Here is a 22,964-nt window from a genome sequence, read left to right as displayed (position 1 = left end):
GGTGGCCAAAAGGTTCTCCTTGCTTTCTCACTAAAAGACACAAATATAATGTCAGCATGAGTATCCTAAGTTAAATGAAATGGACATTTACTTTTTAATGCACATGTAAAAAAAAAGTTTAAACTCAATTAACAGCAGCTTGTAGGGTCCAGATTAACAGACACACATTGCAATATGACAAAGGGCCCACCCAAACTTTTTTTAACATATGAAAAAATCAATAAAAACTTCTGTCTGCTGGTTTACAATACCTTAGCAATAGCGAAAGTTTAGTCCACGGACAACAGAGACTCCTCTCCTGTCATATATCAGCTCCCACAGTCTGGTTTATATCTCAGTCCTTCTGCAGCGCAAAAAGAATTCCTGCTTGTCTTTGCAGTGACTACAACTACCAGAAAAGGCAAAGCCTGCCTCTCTGCTCTCCTCTTTTTCTTTCTCAGCCTCCCTCCTCCTCAGGCAGACTCCTGCTCGCTCCCTCTGACTCTCACTTTTCCCTCCCTGATCTCTGAATTTGGACTTAAACTTTGTCTTATTCTGCTTACTGTACCTTGTCTGCTTTATCTAGCTTATGTCAGATGTGTCGGTTTTAATTTATAAAGGTTTCCACAGAATTATTCCGTGCTTCTAAAACGCTATTCACTGCACAACACTTACTGGTCACAGGACAGCTTTGCAGTGCGCAGTGGTTTATATTTCAGCAATTAGCCTGGCATGACGTTGGTTTTCAGTTGCCAAAGAAAAAAAAATGCCATTAGCCTTTTAATTACTTTTTTCCAACTAATAATTACTATAATGAATAATATTTGTAATTACTGGCTCTGTACTGGACAGATACATTTGTTATTAAATAGAGGAAGAAGAGTGCAATTTTTTCTCTCTCATTAAATTATTCAAACATGTTTGACTCCTCGTGTTTCCCTATGCTGTTATTGTAGTTTCATTGAAAACAGATAAAGAGATCCAGTGGGAAACGCAATCTACAAACAGGTTTCTTTGAACTTCAGAGGCGGGGCATTCCTGTGCATTTAAAAGGTAATTAGAGTTTCCAGCATCACAGATAAAATCATAGTTCTTGTAAAAGGTTGCCAAAGCTTATAATCTACAATCAACTGTTCAGCTAGATCAATCAACTGAAAACCAAAGCCCCCATTTTAGTAATAATAAAGCTGTAATCTGGCCTGCAGGGTTTCCCAAAGCTCACTAACGTCATACAGCCTGTGCCCAGTAACTAATTGCTAGTCTTTCTGGCTTAGAGAAAAGAACTGAGGGTTCATTTAAATGCACAGACTTAGATAAAATGGCTTCTTAGGCTGACACAAAATCCTTCATTTATAGCAGTTTTTGTGTCCACAGTGTCCTCCCACTACAGACATGGATGCTAAGGTAACTGATGGTTCTTGGCTGAAAATGTGAGTGTGAGGGGGAACTTTTGTGTGTGTGAGTGTCTGGCAGTCCTGTAGGAACCTGTCTAGTGAAATCCTGCTTCTACTCCACTGTCATCACATCCCTGGTTGGTTAAAATAGCTGAAGGACAGCAAATTATTGAAAAGTTAGGGAATAAACCAAAGTATATATTTATAAATGGGCTGCTGCTGATCCCACATTTGTTATTGGAATAAGACTGCTCAAATCCAGTGTTCAGCATGCAATAAAATTATAGTTTTCCAAATGTTTGCTCTTTCTTTGGATGAACATGAAGTTGTGCAACTAGCCAATTGCTCCTACAGTGGGGCAAAAAAGTATTTAGTCAGCTACCGATTGTGCAAGTTCCCCCACCTAAAATGATGACAGAGGTCAGTAGGGATGGGTTCTGACATAAACGGTAGTAACCAGACCGAAAAGCAGCGCACATTTCGGTGCTTTATTTCGGTGCTTTTTTTTCCTGAGCTGTGATACACTTCTAGCCAATCATTTTACGTTTCCGAGGATAGTAGGCGGGGCCAGGTACGTACGTTCTTTTATGCAGAGCTACAGATTAAAAATGCCCAAGGCGAAGCGGTCAAAAGTCTGGCTGTACTTCACAGCAAAATATGCAAACTCAGCAGCCTGCAACAAGTGCTTTAAGCTGATACTGTGATACTGTCAAAGGAGGTAACACCTCGAATCCGATGAAACACCTGGCGACGCATAGCTTTTTTTTTTTAAAAGCCGAGAAATGCGCCGTATTTGATGGCAGCAGCAGCCGTTCTTCTCTGCGTGAGTAGCTTAATGTTGTTTGTGTGTAATTTACGTTGAGTAGGCTAACCACGTTATTACATTAATGCATGTAAGGTAAACTAGCAAACATCATCATAGCTACATGCGGCTGTCTTCTTGTTTGATGGCAGATACTCCCTTCACCCTGGCCAAAAAGGCTAAAATGACCAAAGAAAAAGAGGGAAACAGCTAAACATGAGAGGTTTTTGGACAAAGTTTGTATTTTTTCCTTTGTTTAAGCACTGCTTCCAGCTAAGAGTGATACCATATATGCCCCATAGCTGCAGAAAAGGCTAACATTGTTATCTTTTTACAAAAAACCAGCTGAATATGAGAGGTTTTTGGACCAATTTTGTGTTCTCCATTCTTTAAGCACCGGTTTGAGCACCGTTTGAGCACCGGCACCGTTTCAAAAGTACCGATTTGGCACCGGTATCAGATAAAACCTAAACGATACCCATCCCTAGAGGTCAGTAATTTGCACCAGAGGTACACTTCAACTGTGAGAGACAGAATGTGAAAAAAAAATCCATGAATCCACATGGTAGGATTTGTAAAGAATTTATTCGTAAATCAGGGTGGAAAATAAGTATTTGGTCAATAACAAAAATACAACTCAATACTTTGTAACATAACCTTTGTTGGCAATAACAGAGGTCAAACGTTTACTATAGGTCTTTACCAGGTTTGCACACACAGTAGCTGGTATTTTGGCCCATTCCTCCATGCAGATCTTCTCGAGAGCAGTGATGTTTTGGGGCTGTCACCGAGCAACACGGACTTTCAACTCCCGCCACAGATTTTCTATGGGGTTGAGGTCTGGAGACTGGCTAGGCCACTCCAGGACTTTCACATGCGTCTTACGGAGCCACTCCTTTGTTGCCCGGGCGGTGTGTTTTGGAACACACTCATGTTGGAAGACCCAGCCTCGTTTCATCTTCAAAGTTCTCACTGATGGAAGGAGGTTTTGGCTCAAAATCTTACGATACATGGCCCCATTCATTCTGTCCTTAACACGGATCAGTCGTCCTGTCCCCTTGGCAGAAAAACAGCCCCATAGCATGATGTTTCCACCCTCATGCTTCACAGTAGGTATGGTGTTCTTGGGATGCAACTCAGTATTCTTCTTCCTCCAAACACGACGAGTTGAGTTAATACCAAAAAGTTCTACTTTGGTTTCATCTGACCACATGACATTCTCCCAATCCTCTGCTGTATCATCCATGTGCTCTCTGGCAAACTTCAGACGGGCCTGGACATGCACTGGCTTCAGCAGCGGAACACGTCTGGCACTGCGGGATTTGATTCCCTGCCGTTGTAGTGTGTTACTGATGGTGACCTTTGTTACTTTGGTCCCAGCTCTCTGCAGGTCATTCACCAGGTCCCCCCGTGTGGTTCTGGGATCTTTGCTCACCGTTCTCATGATCATTTTGACCCCACGGGATGAGATCTTGCGTGGAGCCCCAGATCGAGGGAGATTACCAGTGGTCTTGTATGTCTTCCATTTTCTGATGATTGCTCCCACAGTTGATTTTTTTCACACCAAGCTGCTTGCCTATTGTAGATTCACTCTTCCCAGTCTGGTGCAGGTCTACAATACTTTTCCTGGTGTCCTTCGAAAGCTCTTTGGTCTTGGCCATGGCGGAGTTTGGAGTCTGACTGTTTGAGGCTGTGGACAGGTGTCTTTTATACAGATGATGAGTTCAAACAGGTGCCATTCATACAGGTAACGAGTGGGGGACAGAAAAGCTTCTTACAGAAGACGTTACAGGTCTGTGAGAGCCAGAGATTTTCCTTGTTTGAGGTGACCAAATACTTATTTTCCACCCTGATTTACGAATAAATTCTTTACAAATCCTACCATGTGAATTCATGGATTTTTTTTTCACATTCTGTCTCTCACAGTTGAAGTGTACCTCTGGTGCAAATTACTGACCTCTGTCATCATTTTAAGTGGGGGAACTTGCACAATCGGTGGCTGACTAAATACTTTTTTGCCCCACTGTAGGTGCCCTCCTACTGCTAGTAGTGCAAGCAGCAACACTTAGTCGGTCGCTGGGCCGTGCTGATTTAGAAAACATCATACCAATTTTTTTGTGAGACTGCAGCTGAAAGTCATGCACCCTGTACTGAAAATAGAAAATAAAATCAGTTTAGTCTTGAGCCAAAAAGACTGCAACTATCTTTAGGAAGCTCTAACCTATGACAAATAGGCATTCCTGTCTTTCACAATAGAAACAGAACAAGAGCCAGCACTGGGAGATTACATCACACTTTTTAACTTAAGGTCAAACAACTCTATTTTCTAGCCTTAGAAACAATCATACAATACATTATAAGGCAGTTCAAAGAAAGCTTAACCCGGCTAGCTTTACTTTCATTCTTGGTCATATAAGGTTATACTAAAGAGGGCCACTTCACTCTCATCGCTGTATTTTTGTTTCAAGATTTTCAGATCTGCAGAGGAGCCCACCAACAGTAAGCAGTGCATCATAATGGGACATAAGCATGTCACAGTTTAGTTTGTACTATGACCGGTACCATACACAGTCATTTAGACTTATAAACAAAATGAGCCAAAAGCGTCCCTTTCCCTGAAACACCCAAATCTGTTGAGTTTCCCAGGAAAAGGATGGCACTCTTTTAGACTTTACCCTTGTGGGAAACTGAACAGAGATTTATTGGCACCGAAAAACTGACACCCCCGTTTTGATGCTGGACTGAACCACCACTTACAACCACTGGCACTTTATATAATTACTGTATAATTTATCCATATCTTACTGATCTTGATTGCACTACTGTAAATGCTGTATAGACAATCATACTGTACAATACAATAATTATAGTTTTACAACTGTTTATTAATACTTGCAATTGTATATCTATAATCTGCTATAGCTTTTCATATTTATAACCATACGTATAACCTGTTCATAGCCTGTATATAGCTTGTACATTCACTTCAGTTATAGCCTGTACATACTTATTCATAACATACCTTCATACCGTGTACATTGTATCATATCTCTAATAGATCTATATTCTGTAATATATCTATATTATTGCTAATGTACTTTCAGGATGGATGCAAACTGCATTTCATTGCCATGTACTTGTGACGTGTGCAATGACAATAAAGTTGAATTCTATTCTATTCTATTCTATTCTATGCTTTTCTAATAGATTGCTTAATATATACATATAATCGACGGTGCTCTATAGAGACCAGAATTAAACAAGGACTTTCTCTAAAATCTGGAAGAACAAGCTAAAATTCAGCATTGGAGAAAAAAAGCTAAAATGAACATTATGTTCTCTTAATAACACATGCAAGTGCAGTTATTAGCAAATGTACTTCAAACAGCATAAAACACGTTTTTGTTGGGGACTATTTTCTGTCAGCACCAATGCACAATGATTATATTGTATACTACACATTAGCAATCAAGCAAAAGGCCTTGTATTTGTTTGCAACTACAGTACATTGTAGTGTTTTGCAAACCATGTGCTATACAAAGAAATAAATGATGGATATTTGGTCAGATCAATGAGTCATTCGGTCAGATGCAGCATGAAAGGGAGTGCAGGGGAGAAGGTGGGTTGCAAAGCAGACTGGAGATTCTCAGAAACTGTGGCCTGTCTAAAGAAGTGCCCTTTATTAGGATTCACCTATTGGATGCACATCAGGGTATGAGTTGGGCTATCAGCTGATGTACGCTGACAATGACCAAAGCTTATTTGCCAGGATTGTGAATGAGGATGACTTTCTTTTCTGTGTGAACTAACTGTTAGACTCACTTGTCACTTGTTCACTGACTTAATCCTTCTCAGGGTCACAAGTGACAACCTGTTCATCACTCTCTCACAGCCTCATGGGATGAGAAGAGGTCTGAGCATCATAAAAGGTGGTCTGAATTATGGATTCTATGGAGCATCACGCAAGGACTGACTGAGCTGAACAACTCAGAGATGTCTGAATGGTGAAGCAGGAATGTTTGGATGGGCTAACGCAAACATTGCCTCACTGGTCCGCTGATTCCAGTGAAGATCTCTATTTATAAAGGTTCAAATCTCTTGAGAGTTTTTAGACTTTATAATGTTTAAACTTTCTAATGTGATTGCCTTTCTTCCCAGCTTTTGTCTACACTGAGAGACATGCACTTAACAGCACAGACATTATTCTCCGAGTTCCCCATAACAGACAGATGATTTGTATAGTTCAGATTACCTCTAGGAATAACTTTTTCTATATTTTGTTATATATATTTTGGTTGAAGGCCCAAAAATATGTGGAAGCACTGATCACACTGGCACTTTGATTTAGATATATTTCTCCCGCTACTTGAGCACACTGCTTTCATGCAGCAAAAGAATCACAAAAAACACACTGTTCATGAATATTTAGCCTTATATGACTGGCTTGCATTAAGTCAGATGTAAAAAAATCAAACTCTGACATTTACAGCTAAACAAAACTGTGACTTCTGAGGGAATGCGTTTACTCCAATGAAACCAAAGACAGTCAGAATATGCAGGTACTTAGCCTAACTTAGCATAAAGACTGGAGGTAAAGGCTAAAGCAAGCCTGGTTACACCTAAACAAAAAAATCCCTTCTCATCACCTGTACACGTCACTAACTATATATTTATATGTCACTATTCATCTGTTCAGTGCGCATGTCATATCTGTCTACACTGCTATTATTTATCCCAAAATGTCAACGGCGTCAAACCATGTATATTTGTCTATAAATTAAACAGAAATGTCTATTAAACATTTACAGGTGTTGGTAGCTAACCGATTTTTTTACAACTTACAACAGCTCCTACCTTTCCCAGCCTTCATCTCAAGCTAAGCTAATCATAATTTGGGTTTTTTCTTTTTCACAAAAAAGTCCCCCCAAATCATTATTAGGTACTCTATTGCTTTAAATGATGACAGCACAATCTTCTGCTACCCTGCAGCACTGTGCCATGCTGCTACCTTACTAGTTCTAATATATAAAACCCAAACCAATAGTGGGAATTCAACCTGATAACTGGAGAGCTTTCTGAAGCAGCAATGAATGGCAAAACTTCACCTTTAAAGGAAGCCAAACAACCAGCTGCAGATCATGAGGAAGCACATTTTGCAAACATGGCATAAAGTCTACATCACAATAATATTCAGTCAGTGCTAATGTACTAAGTACATTAAAAGAAAGCCTGCAGGTCTCTGGCATATTCAGATAGATGTGACTGAACACATGTACCTATAAAATTTTAAGTAATAAAAACAGTCCTGGAAAAACACAATAGTAACCCATGCCAGTGTCCCTTATCCAAAGCGGTTAATTCACAGTAAGCCCACGTTTGACTTCTTCGTTTCTGAAAGCCAACTTGGATTTAGCCCGAGAATCCCTCAAGTAGTCCATCGAAGCTCGTAATAAGTCTTATAAGCCTTTCACTAAAAGCCCCGTAATTACATCAGCTAAATGCTTCTCCTTTGGCTCTCCAGTTTTGTGTAAACACCATGTGCTGTTTGTATATTGTCGGCCTTTGTGATTACTGCCTTACTGATGGTGTCTTTACAGAGTGTCTCCAAATGTATCAGTCAGACATCAAAAAGAGCCTGAGACAGAGACTCTGTTCTGTTTAACACTGTTCCTAATGTGTGATTAACATTTGGTTTGGCATGTAAGAGAAAACTTCACATCTTCAATCAGGAAATGTTCACCACAGACAGGCGCACAGCTGGATACTAGTAACTGCACAGCTCTGTCTCTATTGCAATGAGTCCAGCAATAACTGTGGATGCAAGAAAAAAAGGAAAATAAACTTTTCCAGCATACTACTCTTCTAAATTATGATCATTTTAGAGAAACATGCCAGCAGACTTTATAGCTACATGTCAGTTACTGCTGAGATTGTTAACTCTGAGGGTGACAGATACTGTAAAGTAGCCGTTTCCCATTGTTTCCAGTCTTTGTGTTTTAGGTGGGCCTACAGTCACGAGGTCAGAATAACTATACATGAATATTTCTTTAATCGATTCCTTTGACTTGTATTCTGTCTGACTGGCTAATTGTAAGGTTGGTAACTGACATCATATGACTGTTTAATACCTGCCCAAAACTGCATCAGCTAAATATCTACAGCACATATAGGATGCGCTGCAGAAACTAAATCAAAAAAGACAGACAAGTTTCTCACTGAAGGATAAAAAAAAGTACTTCAACACATTTATATGTAGATAAACAGCTGCCAGAGAGGCGTTTGCAATCAATCAAGAAGCCACAGCTGCTTACTCCACATGACCAAACATGGTCACATTCAAAAAAGTCCATCACCAGGATACAAATCACACACAGTTTACAAGCAACAACATACTGTACTGGTGACCTTTTCTGTTGCTCATTAAAATATTTGTAAAAAGAGCCGAAAAGGAGTCTGTGCTGTTTTGTGGCTGTTGATGTGAAGATTTGCAACTATCTTGTCAGCTTTGCGCAAAGCGACAGGGGCCTTTAGTAAATTCGAGCCCTTCGGCTCTTGACTCTGCAGCACCGATTGGTTTTATTAAACAAATGGTTTATAATAGCTTATAATCAGCTGATGGAAATTGTTGTTTGATTGCTGATAAAACATTGCAAAGTGGGAGCGATCATTGACTGGAATGAAATATGTGTGGTGACACAATTCAATAAATAATCCTAATTCAAAGCCAAGTTATCGCTTCATCCTCAGCCGGGCACTCAATGGAAATAGATGCAGCTACGTGCACTCCCTGCTCCACATCCCATCAGCTCAGATGGCGTACTTGGCCTCCTTTTAAGGAAGTACACAGGCAGTGTTAGTTGTAATGTCCCTGCCATGGACAGAGATCGTGGTTTACTCAAGAAAATACCTGCTGCTAAACAAAGTGGTAACCCAGGAATAACTTATTTCCATTGTGATCACCGTGAATAAGCTTTCCAAAAATAGTGCTGGGAGGCAAAACCCAAACTGGAAGGGTGATTATTAAAAAAGACCATGAGAAAAAGCAGGACCCTTGAAATGATTCCTAACTCCAAATCATTCTTCTCTTGGTGTTGGGAATGCTATTTCTCCTGTATGGCAGACTGATCGCTGACAAATGACTTCATTAACATTAGTGCCACTAATGTTCACCCTTTAACCTCTTGTAATTTGCTCATGTGGAAAACCATTTCCTCTCCCATTTAGAGTGCCCCACCTGTACAACCAGAGACCATGCAGTGTGCTTTTCTTTCAAATCGCTCCACTGCTGAGGCACAAAGACCCGTTTGTGCTCACATTAAAACACCAGCAGCTGAATTTTTCCCGTATCACTTTCTCAGTTGGCAAACTTGATTCACAACTTTTTAAATGGCTGATTTTCAACTCAAACTGCAGCAGCTCCCATGTGTTCACGCTCAAAAGACATTTTGTATTTCCATCTGTATCCAGACACAGTTGGCACCATGCAGACAATAGCGTTTGGACTGTACTAATTAAAAAGGGGGAAAAAGTCATACACAACTAAACATTAAACATAAATATCTGAATTGCTCTACTTTCTGAGAATGTGTTCTCTTGTACTTGTGCATACTGGATATGAAAGACTGGAAGTCCAATGCGTTAACAATATCTTTTACATTTTGTGCATACACAGCTGTTTTCACTTTCAGGATACAAAGTCATCCCGATTTCTGTAATCAAGATGGGTGAGGGAGAATGCTCTTCAAATCCAAACACATTTCCAGTCCCAGACTAGATCAGCCTCCGGTCACAAACTCGCACGCTGCAACCGAGTGTGGTCCAGCCTTTATCTGCAATACCATCTAAGGAATAGGAGGCCGACTTGGCATGTCCACTACACCAAACAGTGTGTCCACAGCCAGACGTCCGCTTAATATATGAGCAACAGAAAACTAAAACTGAATTATGGCTTCGACTTCTGTCGTTCTGTTGCACAGAAAGATGCAAGTATCTAAGCTTCATGAAAGGAGGGAGGAAAAACAAGAATATGGGCAGCTGAAACCACTTATTTGCAGAAGTCCCCGCCAGCAAATTGTACATGATTAAGCTCACAATTACTTCATGAAAAGGGATTGTGAGACTTGTTTTGTTTCTGTCACTCCTTGTTAGAGTTCTTTTTCTATGCAGCTTGGATCCAGTAGAATCAATTTTCTTTATAACAATGAAATTTCCTTTCTAGTATTAAAGATAAAAATATAAACACAGTGTAAAAAGATATTTCACATCAACTTCAGTTTTCATGATACCTCTTTCCCACTCTTGTCTCTGCTTGAGGATGTTAAAAACTTGTATTGAGGGAATACAATTAAGTTCTCCTAATATCTCTGTGTGGAAAGTCTCCCATAGAGATCTAAACATTTAGTTTCTTTAACAATGAATGTCGTGCACTTATATTTATGTTCTATTTCTTCAGTTTCATCTCTTTTCAAGCAATCTAGAATGAGGATGGCATGCTCAGATGTAATAATTAGTACTACAGAAGAAGTACAAAAGTGAGGCATCCATATAAAATATAACCTAACAAATCTTTTCAAGAGTCTTCTTTGGGGTGTTTCAAAATCTGAACCAGCCCGTCTTTTTGTCCTCACATCAAATGATACATGAAACCACTGCAAATTCAACAGTCATTAGCAGCTGTAAATATTTACTTCACTCCGATTATACAGTTTTTTCCACACAAGTCAGTCTAAATACAAAACACAACATCCCTATATGCCTGCGCTAATGACCTTGTGAAGCGACATCACACATTATGATTAAACTTACCAGGCCTGCAGACCAAAGCGGCTGGAAATCAGCAGGCACAGAGCGACCAGGGGTTTATAAGCAGAGCATGCAATGTGCAGCTCCGCCTGCTCAAGCTGCAAACTCACTGAGTTTCACAGGGTTGACATGAGTATGCACACAGGTTAACTTTAGGGATGTCTTTAAATTGCAGTGCAACTGATTCCTCTGGTTGATAAAGGTTAAAAATATTAAACATAGATTCAATTTTCTAACTTGCGCTTTCTTTTCTATGCAGTTTAGCAGTGCTGCATTATTGTGTGTAAAAAGCTTTCTGACTGAAGTGCAGTATTTGGCTTCTAGATGTATTGGGTTAAATGACAGATGTACTTAATGAGCCTGTCTGATTGTTAAAGGATAGATATAAACACGGTGGTCCATACATTAGCATATCAGTTAAATACATGTATTGCTCCTGCCACATAAGTTGGAATAAAAACAATCACATTGATCATTTCATTTAGGAGCATTTCCATCCAATTAGAGGGTTTCTCCCGGTCTCAGCCTCAGTGGTTTGGCCAAATTACAGAAAGGGTTGAGAAATGAAGAACCACTCTTCTGAGTCCATGTGCGGTAGCCAAACAGACTCAGTCGTTTATTGATTCCAGCGGGCTCAAGGCGACCGGAATCCAAATTGCGAGGATGTCTGCACTTCCAAAACAAGCATTATTGTTTATTTTCCCGATTTGGTTCAGTTGCTCCATCACATAATTTATAGTTGACTGTATATCAGGGCAACATCTGGAACACCCTTCTCTTCAATAATAAAGAGCAATCAGATAAAAACAAAGCTGAAAATGAAACATAACACAGAAATAAGTTTATGTTTTTGGAAAGTTAGAATTCCATTTTATTCATCTTGAGAGTTTTTATTCAACTCTCAAATGGCAAGGTGAGAACAGCAGGGAGGTCATTAAGCTAGCTTACAGGAAATATAAATATATCAGTGTTTCTACCCTTTAGTACCTAGAAATGTTAAAAATGTATCCATTTTGCCTGTTGACCTAACAAACCGGTTACGCCTTACAGTGGCAGCGAAACGCAAGAAACTGAGAACAAAAAAACAAAAAAAAGAGACAACAATTACACACAAGACACACTTTACAACATATTAAAAACATTAAAGCAGTGTGAGCCACATATAACGGTAAAATAGTTCTGCTGTAAGACAATGTGCAAACAGTGACATCTTCTCTCATTACATAACATCAAATGGCCCATGTAGGACTGTAATTAAGAAATAAAAATAGCTAGTTGTCATACCAATATATCCATGAGTGTAAGTGTTTTGAACTCAATCTGTTATGTGTCAGAGTTGATGTACTGTTTAAAGCAGATTCTGCTGCATTGAGTAGGCCATTAAAAGGTATCAGTAACTTATCCACATTCAATTTCAGCATTTCACAGCATTTGAGTGGCTTTATTACCCAATTCTTGGAATGAATGGGCTGGTTTGTAATTTTTCTGAGGTAAGATTTCTTAATGGAGTGCTTTTATTCTTAAAGAGAACCTGTTCTGCTGATTTCCAGCTCCATATTCATATTTTTGGACTCTACACGAGTAGCTTTGCATGATTCACAGTTCAAAATAATCCCAGTTTATCTCACAGCTGGCCTTTGTGCCACACCTCAGTTCATCCACTGTATGAAACAAGACGTTTTAGTGTTTCTCCCTTTAAACCAAGTAGTCAGCGCTAGAGCCGTCCGCCTGAGATGGCTGTATAAAGAATATCCCTTCTCAATGACATCACAGAGAGGCCAGAGAAAAAAAAAAACTGTTTGAAACCAAGTGTTTAACTGATTTCAAACAAGTGAAGCCTGAGCTTTTTCCATCCATCAATGTAACAGCGCACACCTGAAGGTAAATAAGGAAAAGCATAACAGGTCCACTTTCAATAAAAGACATGTTTCAGGTGCCGAATAAAAACTGAAGGCACAGGTTAGAAACCCTGTCACACAAAAACACCTTTAAGAGAGGAAATATATTTTGCATTTTAATATTTTGCCACATCAGTGCATTGCTATGAATCTGTAAAGTAGAGTTACAGTGCAAGAAACCTAATAACTAAATAAATACATAAATAAAACCCTTAAGTGTTACCCAGCTGGCATTCACAGTGGCATTCAAGCTACAGACCAAATGTCTTCTCAGTGCTTACACAAAAACATTTAGCACAACATTAAAACATTTACACACACACACACACACATATCTCTGAACTTCTCTGTGTCCCAGTAGAATGACAATCTGTTGTTGCAGTTGTCTGTTATTAAATAAGGAGTTATTCAAGTTTGTTGAGTTTGGCATTTGCCATAGCTAATAAAAAAAAAGTGCTCAGAGGCAGCAAGAATGAAACTATATTACGTCTTACAACTATTGCAATGCGTTCAAGTTGTTGTTTTGGCTTTTCCCTGGTCTTCCACCTTTTTAATGGCTGCCTTAATCTTTTCCTGGTCTCCCAGCAGTTGTCGAGGTTTCACCGGCTTGAGGTTTTCATCCAGCTCGAGCAGCACAGGTATCCCTGTAGGTAAAGTCACGCTGGCAATGTCCTCATCTGATATACCTGGAGAAAGGAGGAGTAATATTCATCCAATACAAGCCATTCACAATAGGGCTGTTCGATATAACGATATATATCGGATGACGATATAAAAACGTCTATCGTTTCATTTTACGCTATCATTTGTTTCGTGGTGTTGCAAAATAAACTGTTTACGGTAATATTTTTTCATCATTTTGATGGTCACTGTAGTGGTTATATTAATTTCTTGAAGTTCTCTCTTACTCTTATATTTTATATAACCACACTACTGACGGGCAAGCGCCTGTTTTATGCGTTGTGGTTAGCAACAACGACGGTAACACCATAGCGTGTCCGCTTGTTTATGTTCCACATAAACCTTTCACAATAAAGCTCAAGATCCTGTTGAGACTTTTCAAAATAAACTGAATCACGTGAAAGAGCAGATTATTTACGGATGAGAAGTAAAAAAGAGCCGCCAGGTGCTAAAAAATAAACCTTAGACTCAAACGTTAGAACAAGCTTTCCCCTGCAGCACGCCGTGTAATAAATACTCACAAAGAAAACGGCGGCCGTTACAACTTATGTCTAAAAATGTATAGTTTCATGCATAGGTTAAAACACTCGACACCAGCTACATGACGCACAGCTGGAAACACTTCCCGCAAGACGAGCTGCCCGAGATTCACAGAATTTACAGAAAATGTTACATTTTTGTGATTTATATCGTTATCGGACGATAGAATTCTTATATCGGGATATGAGATTTTGGTCATATCGCACAGCCCTAATTCACAACCATGACCAATTACAGTTTGCAGTCTTTTAGTTTGAATCACTGCTAGAGAATGAGATCATATTCAGCAAAGCTGTAATGTTAGTCTGCTCCAGCCTGCATGTATCCTCTGCTTCCTGTAATTATCTACAGGTACGGTAACACCCAATATGTGTCAAGTTACAGAGCGGGCAGTACAAGCAGGTTGATAAAAGGTCATAGTCACTGCAAATGTAACACAAACTCAGTGGCCTTTCGACAAGAGGTCGACCACTTTCCAATTCTGGAAGTGAAATAGGTCCTTTCCAATTCATTGACTCTGATGACCAGAAGCAGAAGACTGTAGAGTTCAGAGGCAGCTGCTGATTTCAACTACAGTATTGCAGGAATGCATTCACCCTACAGAGACAAAGTCTCAGCGAGCATTGTTTATGGCAGGTTATGGTAGCATACCTTCCAGGTGTTTCAGCAGGGCCCTGCAGCTGTTTCCATGAGCAGAAATGAGGGCAGTCTTGCCCTTCCTTATCACTGGCACCACAGTGCTGTCCCAGTATGGCAGCAGCCTGTCCAACACCTCCTTCAGGCTCTCAGCTCGGGGAAGCTTCTCCTTCGAGACATCACATGTGGTGTATCTACGGTCATTGTAGATTTCATGGAAGTAAGGGTGGGATTCATCAATCGGGGGTGGAGTGATGTCATAGCTCCTTCTCCACAGCTTCACTTTTTCCTCTCCATGTTGCTGAGCCATTTCTGCCCGGTTGAGTCCAATCAGAGAGCCGTAGTGTCGTTCGTTAAGCCTCCAGGACTTGACAACAGGGACCCATTCCTGACCCATAGCCTCAATCACCAGCCATGCTGTCTGGATCGAGCGGCTAAGTATGGACGTGAACACGATGTCAAACTTGTATCCCTGCTCCTTCAAGAGCCTTCCACAGTCCTGGGCCTCCTTCACCCCATTCTCACTCAGCTTCTGGTCCACCCAGCTGCAGAATCGGTTCTCTTTATTCCAGGCCCCTTCTCCATGTCTCAGCAGAAACAGTTTGTACTTGGACATCCGGAGAGTTTGCTGCAGGCACCTGCACAAATTCAACAGAAATTAACAAAGAGGCAATGTAGAGAGCAAAGTAAAGATTTGACACAGATGCAAAAAGGATCTGTGTCCAGCTTGAGATGTACATCCTAATGAATCACACGTTTGTGGAGCAGGGACCTTTTAGAGAGAGCCAGCAAAAGGTCACAGGTTGTTTTTAGCCGGCTGAGAGTTAGCTACAGCAGATGCACTCATTAACCCTTACTCTTTATTTGCTGAAGATAAAACAACAATTAACGATAGCTAGCCAGCATATAAGCACTTTTTTGTCATGTTGCTGTAAAGCTTTAAAGCTAACCTCAAAGGATGGGCGACGATACCTAAAAGAGCCCTAACCCTGCCTGTTATGGCCGCTTAAACCGACATAAAGAGAGGATTAATATATTTAAAAACAGAACTGTAAACTTTGAGGTTTCTCATCCCAAACTGATGGGAACATTGTAAAAAACGTCGTCTTACCACGTTAGAATATTATATCCGGCTAAATGTAGCTGGTACACCCGTTAATGTTGACAGCAGTACACCACAGGCCAAGCACGGTAGCGTCCCCTGGACGTTGTCGATTGACAGTCCAGCCGTCCAATAGGAACGTCGAATATCACACACAGGCGGTACTACTGCTAAACGTTATGTTTATATAAGGAGCAGCTGCAAGCGTCAGACTCGTTCACTGTGGATAGAGAAGCTGGGAGAAGGCGTTGCCTGTGTCACAACCGTAGACGTTTTTCGATTACCGTGTGAAAAAACAGACCAAATTTAAAATTACTCAAGAGCAACGACATTGTTCTTTGGTCTATCCGGTTCTTCAAGCTCTATTATATAAAGTAAGCTAGCCTACTGGGAAGCTGTTATGGTTCAGTCTGGATTTTGCTAAGAAGTGTAAGTTGTCCTCTGCAGGTTGCAGCCAGGGACAGATTATGAAAAATACAGGCACTGGGTACAGATGGATAAAAGCCCTCCCTGCTCATCCTACAGGGCAGACACACCTACAATGAGGAAGTTGAAATTTGTATTTATTTTGTGCATTCACCTATACATCATATAGGTGTTTTCCATTATCTGACATCTCTGTATGCTAGATGTTTTTTTGTTTTGATTTTTGCATTTTAGTCTTTTTGTCATAATTGTGTGTTTCAGTGTTGTTTCTTCACATAGTTTTTGTTACTTTTCCTGTCATTTTGCTTCTTTTTGGTGCCTTTTTCTCATTGTCAATAATAATAATAACATATACTTTATTAATCCTCATGGGGAAATCCCTGTCTGCATTTAACCCATTCACTCTGTGAAGCAGTCGGCAGCCTTTGGGCGCCCGGGGAGCAGTGTGTAGGGACGGTATCTTGCTCAGGGGTACCTCAGGGTAGTCGTTCAGTGGATTTGATTCATGGGTATTAATTTGACTCCTGAAACAGTGTCTGATAATGGTTAATTTGACCAAAAATTATTAGCCATATCTCAACTCATGTTCTAAAATGTAATGACTTAGCTTTTTGGGACCAAACAATTAATGTCCCTGATCTGTTTCCTGTTGTTGATAAGCAAAATGCTTATCAACATTTGTATAGGCCCTTTAACACTCTCTGTCCACGTCATTAGATGTAAATGTTTGACTGCTTTTGAATGCAAATATTTAATAAACACATCAGATGGCAGCAACTCAGTATGTAGTATGTATGTATGAGTATGCAGACATGGTAAAGATGACCTGCTGAAGTTCAAACAAAGAGAAAGGTGACATAAATTATAATGTGGCATCCTCTGTACACCACCACAGTGGATTCTAATTTAAACAGTAAAGTTGTGATTAATGTGCAGACTTTTCACTTTGATTGATAAATGGTTTTAACAAAACTTTAACTAATTTTGACTGGCTAACAAAATTTTAAATACAAGGGCTGTTTTTAACATTCAGATTAAAACTGTTTGCAGTCATTGACTGCCTAAAGTCTAGAAGCCATTGACATCACCGTATGCTGCATTTCCTTCAATTCATTTGCTTCAATGGCAGTTGAAACAATCGAGTTTCTTTGCAACAGGAAACAGTTGCTTTTGCAGTATGCTTTGGTAATTTTCCATTTCCACTGTGATGAGTTTTTTTTTTTTGCTGCATTTGACTGAGTCTGAGCAGAGGGTACAACACAACTTTGCTAAGTTGAATTCATTCAACTTAGCACGGAATCAACTTTAAATCAGAATCAGAATCGTGTTTATTGGCCAAGTATATGTGCAGACACAGATGGAGGCTCTCAAGCACAGCAATGTAAATCACACGCACACATAAACACACACAACACACACACACAAACACACACACACACATTACACATGCATACACATACATACACAAAGCTGTGTAAACCAGCTATAAATAACCAATCTAAACTTATATACATAGAATACAGAAATGAAGTGGAATGAATACTACAGAATGTGCATAAGGTGCAGTTTCAGTGGGAGCAATGTGACAATGACCGCAGTGTAGAACTGGATCAGCAGCTTCTTGGAGGTGCAGTCATTAGTGTAGAGGGAGAACAGTAGTGGTGAGAGGACACATCCTTGAGGGGCACCAATACTGAGAATAAATAAATGTAAATGGCCTGTATTTATATAGCGCTTTTACTAGTCCCTAAGGACCCCAAAGCGCTTTACATATCCAGTCATCCACCCATTCACACACACATTCACAGGGAGTTTGGAGGAGAGATGTTCAGGCAAAAGCTGAACTAAAGTCCACAAACAGGACCCTGGCATAAGTTCCCAGGTCGAGGTGTTGCAGGATGTAATGCAGCCCCATGTTTACTGCATCATCCACCGACCTGGACCCTCTGCAAACTGCAGAGGGTCCAGCTGGTGGCCTGTAATGTCCTTCAGATGGGCTAACACCAGTCGTTCGAAGGATTTCATGACCAAAGACGTCAAGGCGACAGGTCTGTAGTCATTCTGTCCTGTGATGGATCTTTATGCACTCTATTACTTCCAGTCTGATGGAAAAACATAGAATTTGTTCCAATTTCTTTAGTTGGCCTGGCACAGGACCTGAGACATCCATCTGTACAGAGGAAGTCAGGAGCAAAGTACAACAGTGAGTGCCTACAGCCACCCGTACGGTGGACTCTGTCATTTTTTCTAGCTGCATTTCAGCCAGTGGTGTTGGGGATCTTCTCAACATTGAAGGAATAAGAAATGCAGATTTTGAACTGCCATAAATGTCACCTAGAAAGCATCTCATTGAGAACAGGCTCAACATTATTTAAGCAGCATAGGATCAACATTGACAGAGAACAGATCAAAAGTCAGCCAACATCCAAAGAAGAGCTTTGAATGTCCTACAAGCGGAATAAGTGTTACCAATGACTATTTAAAGAAATTAGAGGAAAAGATTTTTGCACATCATTGCATATTAGATTAGATTAGATTAGATAGAACTTTATTAATCCCTCGGGTGGGTTCCTCTGGGAAATTCGATTTCCAAAAAAGCACAGCACCGACAGAAGTTACAGAGTTACAGAATATTATATATATATATATATATATATATATACACACACACACACACACACACACACACACACACACACACACACACACACACACACACACACACACACACATATATAAATACAGAGACAATATAAATAAAATATACGAAGGGGATAAATAGAATAAATAGGAATAAAAATAAAAATACAAGTGAATTGCACATTTCAAGTATTGAGTCTATTGCACTGTTGACTATTTACAAAAAGTATTGCACAAGGTATTGTACAGTGAGGTGAAGAGGCACTACAGCTTAGTTGTTCCCCCCTCCTTTGTCCTCCTGTTTTCCCTCCCTCTCCCCTCCAGGGAGGAGTTAAACAGTCTGATGGCGTGTGGGACAAAGGAGTTTTTAAGTCTGTTAGTTCTTGTCTTTGGGAGAAGCAACCTGTCACTGAACAGACTCTTCTGGTTGTTAATGGCCGTGTGCAGAGGATGTCTGGCATTGTCCATAATGTCCATCAGTTTCTTTAATGTCCTTTTCTCTGCCACTGTCACCAGAGTGTCCAGCTTCATGCCGACCACAGAGCTAGCCCTCCTGATCAGTTTCTCCAGCCTGGATGAGTCCTTCTTTGCTGTGCTGCTCCCCCAGCACACCACAGCATAGAAAAGTACTCCAGCAACCACCGACTGGTAAAACATCCTCAGGAGCTTCCTGCAGATGTTAAAAGACCTCAGCCTCCTGAGGAAGTACAGTCGGCTTTGGGCTTTTTTATACAGGTGCTCTGTGTTGCATGCATATGAATAAAAATGTATTTTTAAATGTATTTTTAAAGAAAAAATAAGCATTTGATGAAGTTTGGATGCGATCATGCTGACCTTGGGTTCTTTTCTATTGTTAATGACTGATGCAAATTGTTGGGTGTGACGCATGAACTCGGAGAGGAGCCTTAGAGTTTGAGAACCATTAGGCTAATACAATTTCCAGAAAACCTTGTTAAAAATTATGAGTTGCACGTGACGTCTTTTTAACACTACAATAAATTCTGGATAAAGCAAATGTCTAACATATCAATTCACTATTCTGAAGTTTATGTTGATAAACACACAGACTATAAGCGTGATTCATTCTTAAACAGTACTGAAAGGAGAACAATGATTTCTGCTTAATGTTAAAGAGATTTTATTATTTGATTGATTATGACAATGCTTTGCTCATTAGTTTAATTAATACCACATTCATACAAGGACTTCATGAACAGTTGACTCCAGCATTAGCTGCCCCTGGAATGTGCATTCACGGTCTTAATCAGTTCAGTATAGCAAAAGAGCACAAGCTTTTTCAGACAACATGGGCAGAACATAAGCAGGACACATGAAAGATTTCTTGTCATATGCTCATCTGGTTTTCTGTAAATATGGGCGATTTTTTAAATAAATAAACAAAGTCAAAAAGCAGGGCGATATTATTGAAGTGACACAGGCAATCAATATTAATTCAGATATAGGCTAAAAAACTAAAAAAGCAATGTAGTGCTCTAATATGTTTAATACACATTTTTTCATTATGGGAAAAATATATATTAAGAGACAATTGTCCTAAAGACACTACTGATGCCTCACTACTGTCTGTATATTCACAACATGAGCTGTGTCAGAATTATAATCATTATAAAGTTAATGCAGTTGTTGCATCCACCTGTTTCTTAACAGACATCTTAACCCAGATATTCATTTTAAATCTATTGTCCAGCATTGAACAGCTTCTTTCTGCCCTCCATACCAGACATGGCATCCACGTTCTTACGCCAGTCAGTCACTTCCTCTTTCTGCAGGGTGATAGTACAGTTAGTGCAGTTAAATTCATACTGAGGTGGGGATACATGCTTTTTAATAGCAAACACTGCAGGTATGTCTTTATTTTCATTGCACTAAATCTTAGTGCCTAGCACACTGTTGAACTTTGTAGCACTTCACATGCACTAGTTTCAAAGGCAGAATATGGGCATACTTTAATAGTGTATTTACATTGTTGTTTACATTCGGGACTCTTAAAAAATAGTGTGAATTAACATATATATTGCTCCACTTACCTTCTCCTCCTCTTTCTTCACAGTCTTGAGGTTGGCCTTGAAGTCCACAGACTCTTTGACCTTGGAGCCCAGCAGAGCTCCCAGCATTGCATCAGCAGACACCCTCACCCTCCTCAGATTGGGTCTCTTCATCTTGCCTTTCAAGTCAAAGATCTTTTGAGACAGATCCTGTATCTTTTTTCCAACACAGATTTTTTTTTAAAACAAACAAAAAAACCCATCCTCAGGATTAATTTATTGAACTTTTTATTGTCCGTATGCATCCTATAAGATTGTACTTAAAATACTTGGTTGGTTATTTGCAAATAATACTTACCTCCTTGTCATTTTTTGTCACCTTAAGAGCAATATCATAGCGCTCCTCATCAACCACGTCAATCTTCTGATGTAGCTGCTTGCAAAAATTCTGTGAATAGAAGATTTAAGTGTATTAGACCTGATGTGAAAACAAGTTTTTATCTAATTGGTTTTAATAATTTAATGGGAAAAACTGACAAGAAACGATACAAAGAGACACTGGAACATATATATGTGCAATGCCTTGGTGATAAAATACAAAATAAATTCATCTATATAAGTTTGTTTGATCCACAGATTGATATAAACAGTCTGTGTGAGTAGTTTTCACTGGGAATACTTTCTAATGGTTATAATGGTAAACTGTTGACATTGAGGTCTGTGGATTCTTCTGCTAAAGCGAGGCATTGCTTGAATTGCTGTTGAGGTTTTAAAATGTCATTTTCCAATGCCCTCAGTACCACAAACCAAATTATAAACACAGTAACTGAATTTGTGTGCCAGCAAAATTCTTGGTTATAGATATCACAAGACCTTAGAAAATAAATTATCAGTAATTCCTTGTGGCCAGATATTACCCAAAGTAGGTGGGAAAAAATGACCAGAGTTTTTATAGTTTCCTGATTTTATGTCAATTTTTGTTATGCCACAATCCAAAAAAAGTTCCTGCTATTTGACACATGTACCTGTAGTTCCTGCAAAGACAGACCGGATATTTGGAGGTCTGGCACTCTCTCAGCAAGGATCCTCTCTCGTTCATCTTTTTTGAATTGTTTTTCGTTCTCCAGCATAGTCATGGCCTTCTTTAGCAGTTTTGTCTGGTGCACATACAGGATGACACCTCAGTCAAACACACAGTATATGGTTTACAGTGCTTCAAGAATATGAATTCCTAAGATTAATACACAATTAGACAAAAGATACCTTCAAGAACAGCCTGCGAGATGCAGAGATTTTTGGCTTTGGTTTCTGGAAAAGAAGACAATGTTCATTTTATTCATTTGGCCTTGAATGTATTGAATGAATTGTTGTCAAATGCTCAGTTTTGCACTTATTTTCATTATTTTTTAATATTTAGATTAGAGAATTCACTCATTAATGTCAGCATTCAAGACAGGGTTAAAGTGCTGAAGGCATAGCTGGTGTGTTGCCTAGTTTTAATCCAATCGATTAAGCCATCTCATTGACAACTAACATTACTGACAACTGAAATCAACTCACCGAAGGCCTGTAAAGTTTGGAGCAAGGATGCAAATAGGTGGAGAGGAGATGCTTTGGTTAGATTAGAATCTCACATAGCAAATGCTAACGTGTATTGAAACTTAAAGGTTATACGTACGCTTCAGACATGGTTGCAGTCTTGTGTTCCCCCTCGTTTAATCTGCAAATATAAGAAAAACAAAGTTAGAACAACATCTGTATTTTTTTTTCCAGAAGGATACTTTTCACATTTCAGCCCATTGACTGTTGTAGCTACTGTGGGTTGGGTATACATAGAAGGCGACATAAACAGTGTATGACATTGTCAAAAGGTCAAACGTGTGACTTAAAAAAATCCTCACTCAAACAAATCCAAAAAAGGTTACAATAACCTGGCAGGTTATTTCTGAAAAAAGGAAACATACACAAAGACTAAAGAGGAGAAGATTTGTAAAAGTAAAACACATAAATCAAATGGACACTGTTGTGTGTTAGTCATAACTTCAACTCGGACATCTG

At 39.5% G+C, this 22,964-nt stretch overlaps 2 protein-coding genes across 3 annotated transcripts in view; both read right to left on the bottom strand.

The window, feature by feature from the left end:
• Positions 1-11,848: 11,848 nt before the first annotated feature.
• On the bottom strand, positions 11,849-15,947 carry bpgm (2,3-bisphosphoglycerate mutase). The gene is made up of 3 exons (XM_085357604.1): positions 15,844-15,947; positions 14,748-15,370; positions 11,849-13,561 (listed from the first exon to the last, which is right to left on the bottom strand). The coding sequence occupies exons 2-3, from the start codon at positions 15,346-15,348 to the stop codon at positions 13,386-13,388; spliced, it is 777 nt and encodes a 258-aa protein (XP_085213730.1). The 5' UTR covers positions 15,349-15,370; positions 15,844-15,947; the 3' UTR covers positions 11,849-13,385.
• A 4,076-nt stretch (positions 15,948-20,023) lies between these two features.
• The window catches only part of LOC146628137 (troponin I, slow skeletal muscle-like), a 16,369-nt gene continuing 13,428 nt past the window's right edge, over positions 20,024-22,964 (bottom strand). The window contains exons 1-5 of one of the 2 annotated variants that reach the window (XM_085359371.1): positions 22,170-22,209; positions 21,932-22,063; positions 21,265-21,354; positions 20,949-21,122; positions 20,024-20,684 (exon numbers count right to left, since the gene is read on the bottom strand). In XM_085359371.1, the coding sequence (XP_085215497.1) occupies positions 20,598-20,684; positions 20,949-21,122; positions 21,265-21,354; positions 21,932-22,042 (462 nt within the window). In that variant the 5' untranslated portion in view covers positions 22,043-22,063; positions 22,170-22,209 and the 3' untranslated portion in view covers positions 20,024-20,597. Of the gene's footprint in view, positions 20,685-20,948; positions 21,123-21,264; positions 21,355-21,931; positions 22,064-22,169; positions 22,210-22,964 lie in introns of those variants that run through there. The other variant, XM_085359370.1, reaches the window with a different exon arrangement.

The sequence above is a fragment of the Diplotaxodon limnothrissa genome, linkage group LG7, assembly GCF_057381915.1.
Source record: "Diplotaxodon limnothrissa isolate DT_005_m linkage group LG7, D_limnothrissa_male_GT1.1, whole genome shotgun sequence".
Taxonomy (NCBI): Eukaryota; Metazoa; Chordata; class Actinopteri; order Cichliformes; family Cichlidae; genus Diplotaxodon; species Diplotaxodon limnothrissa.
The sequence above is the reverse complement of the archived record's forward strand: the minus strand, read 5'-3'. Positions and strand labels throughout refer to the sequence as shown.

What these genes read in the sequence shown, in the direction of transcription:
- bpgm (XM_085357604.1), bottom strand. Translation starts at nt 15,348, where the DNA reads ATGTCCAAGTACAAACTGTTTCTGCTGAGACATGGAGAAGGGGCCTGG. An exon ending in CCTGCTGAAACACCTGGAAG is followed by an intron (nt 13,562 to 14,747) that starts GTATGCTACCAT and finishes TCCTTTCTCCAG; the next exon opens with GTATATCAGATGAGGACATT.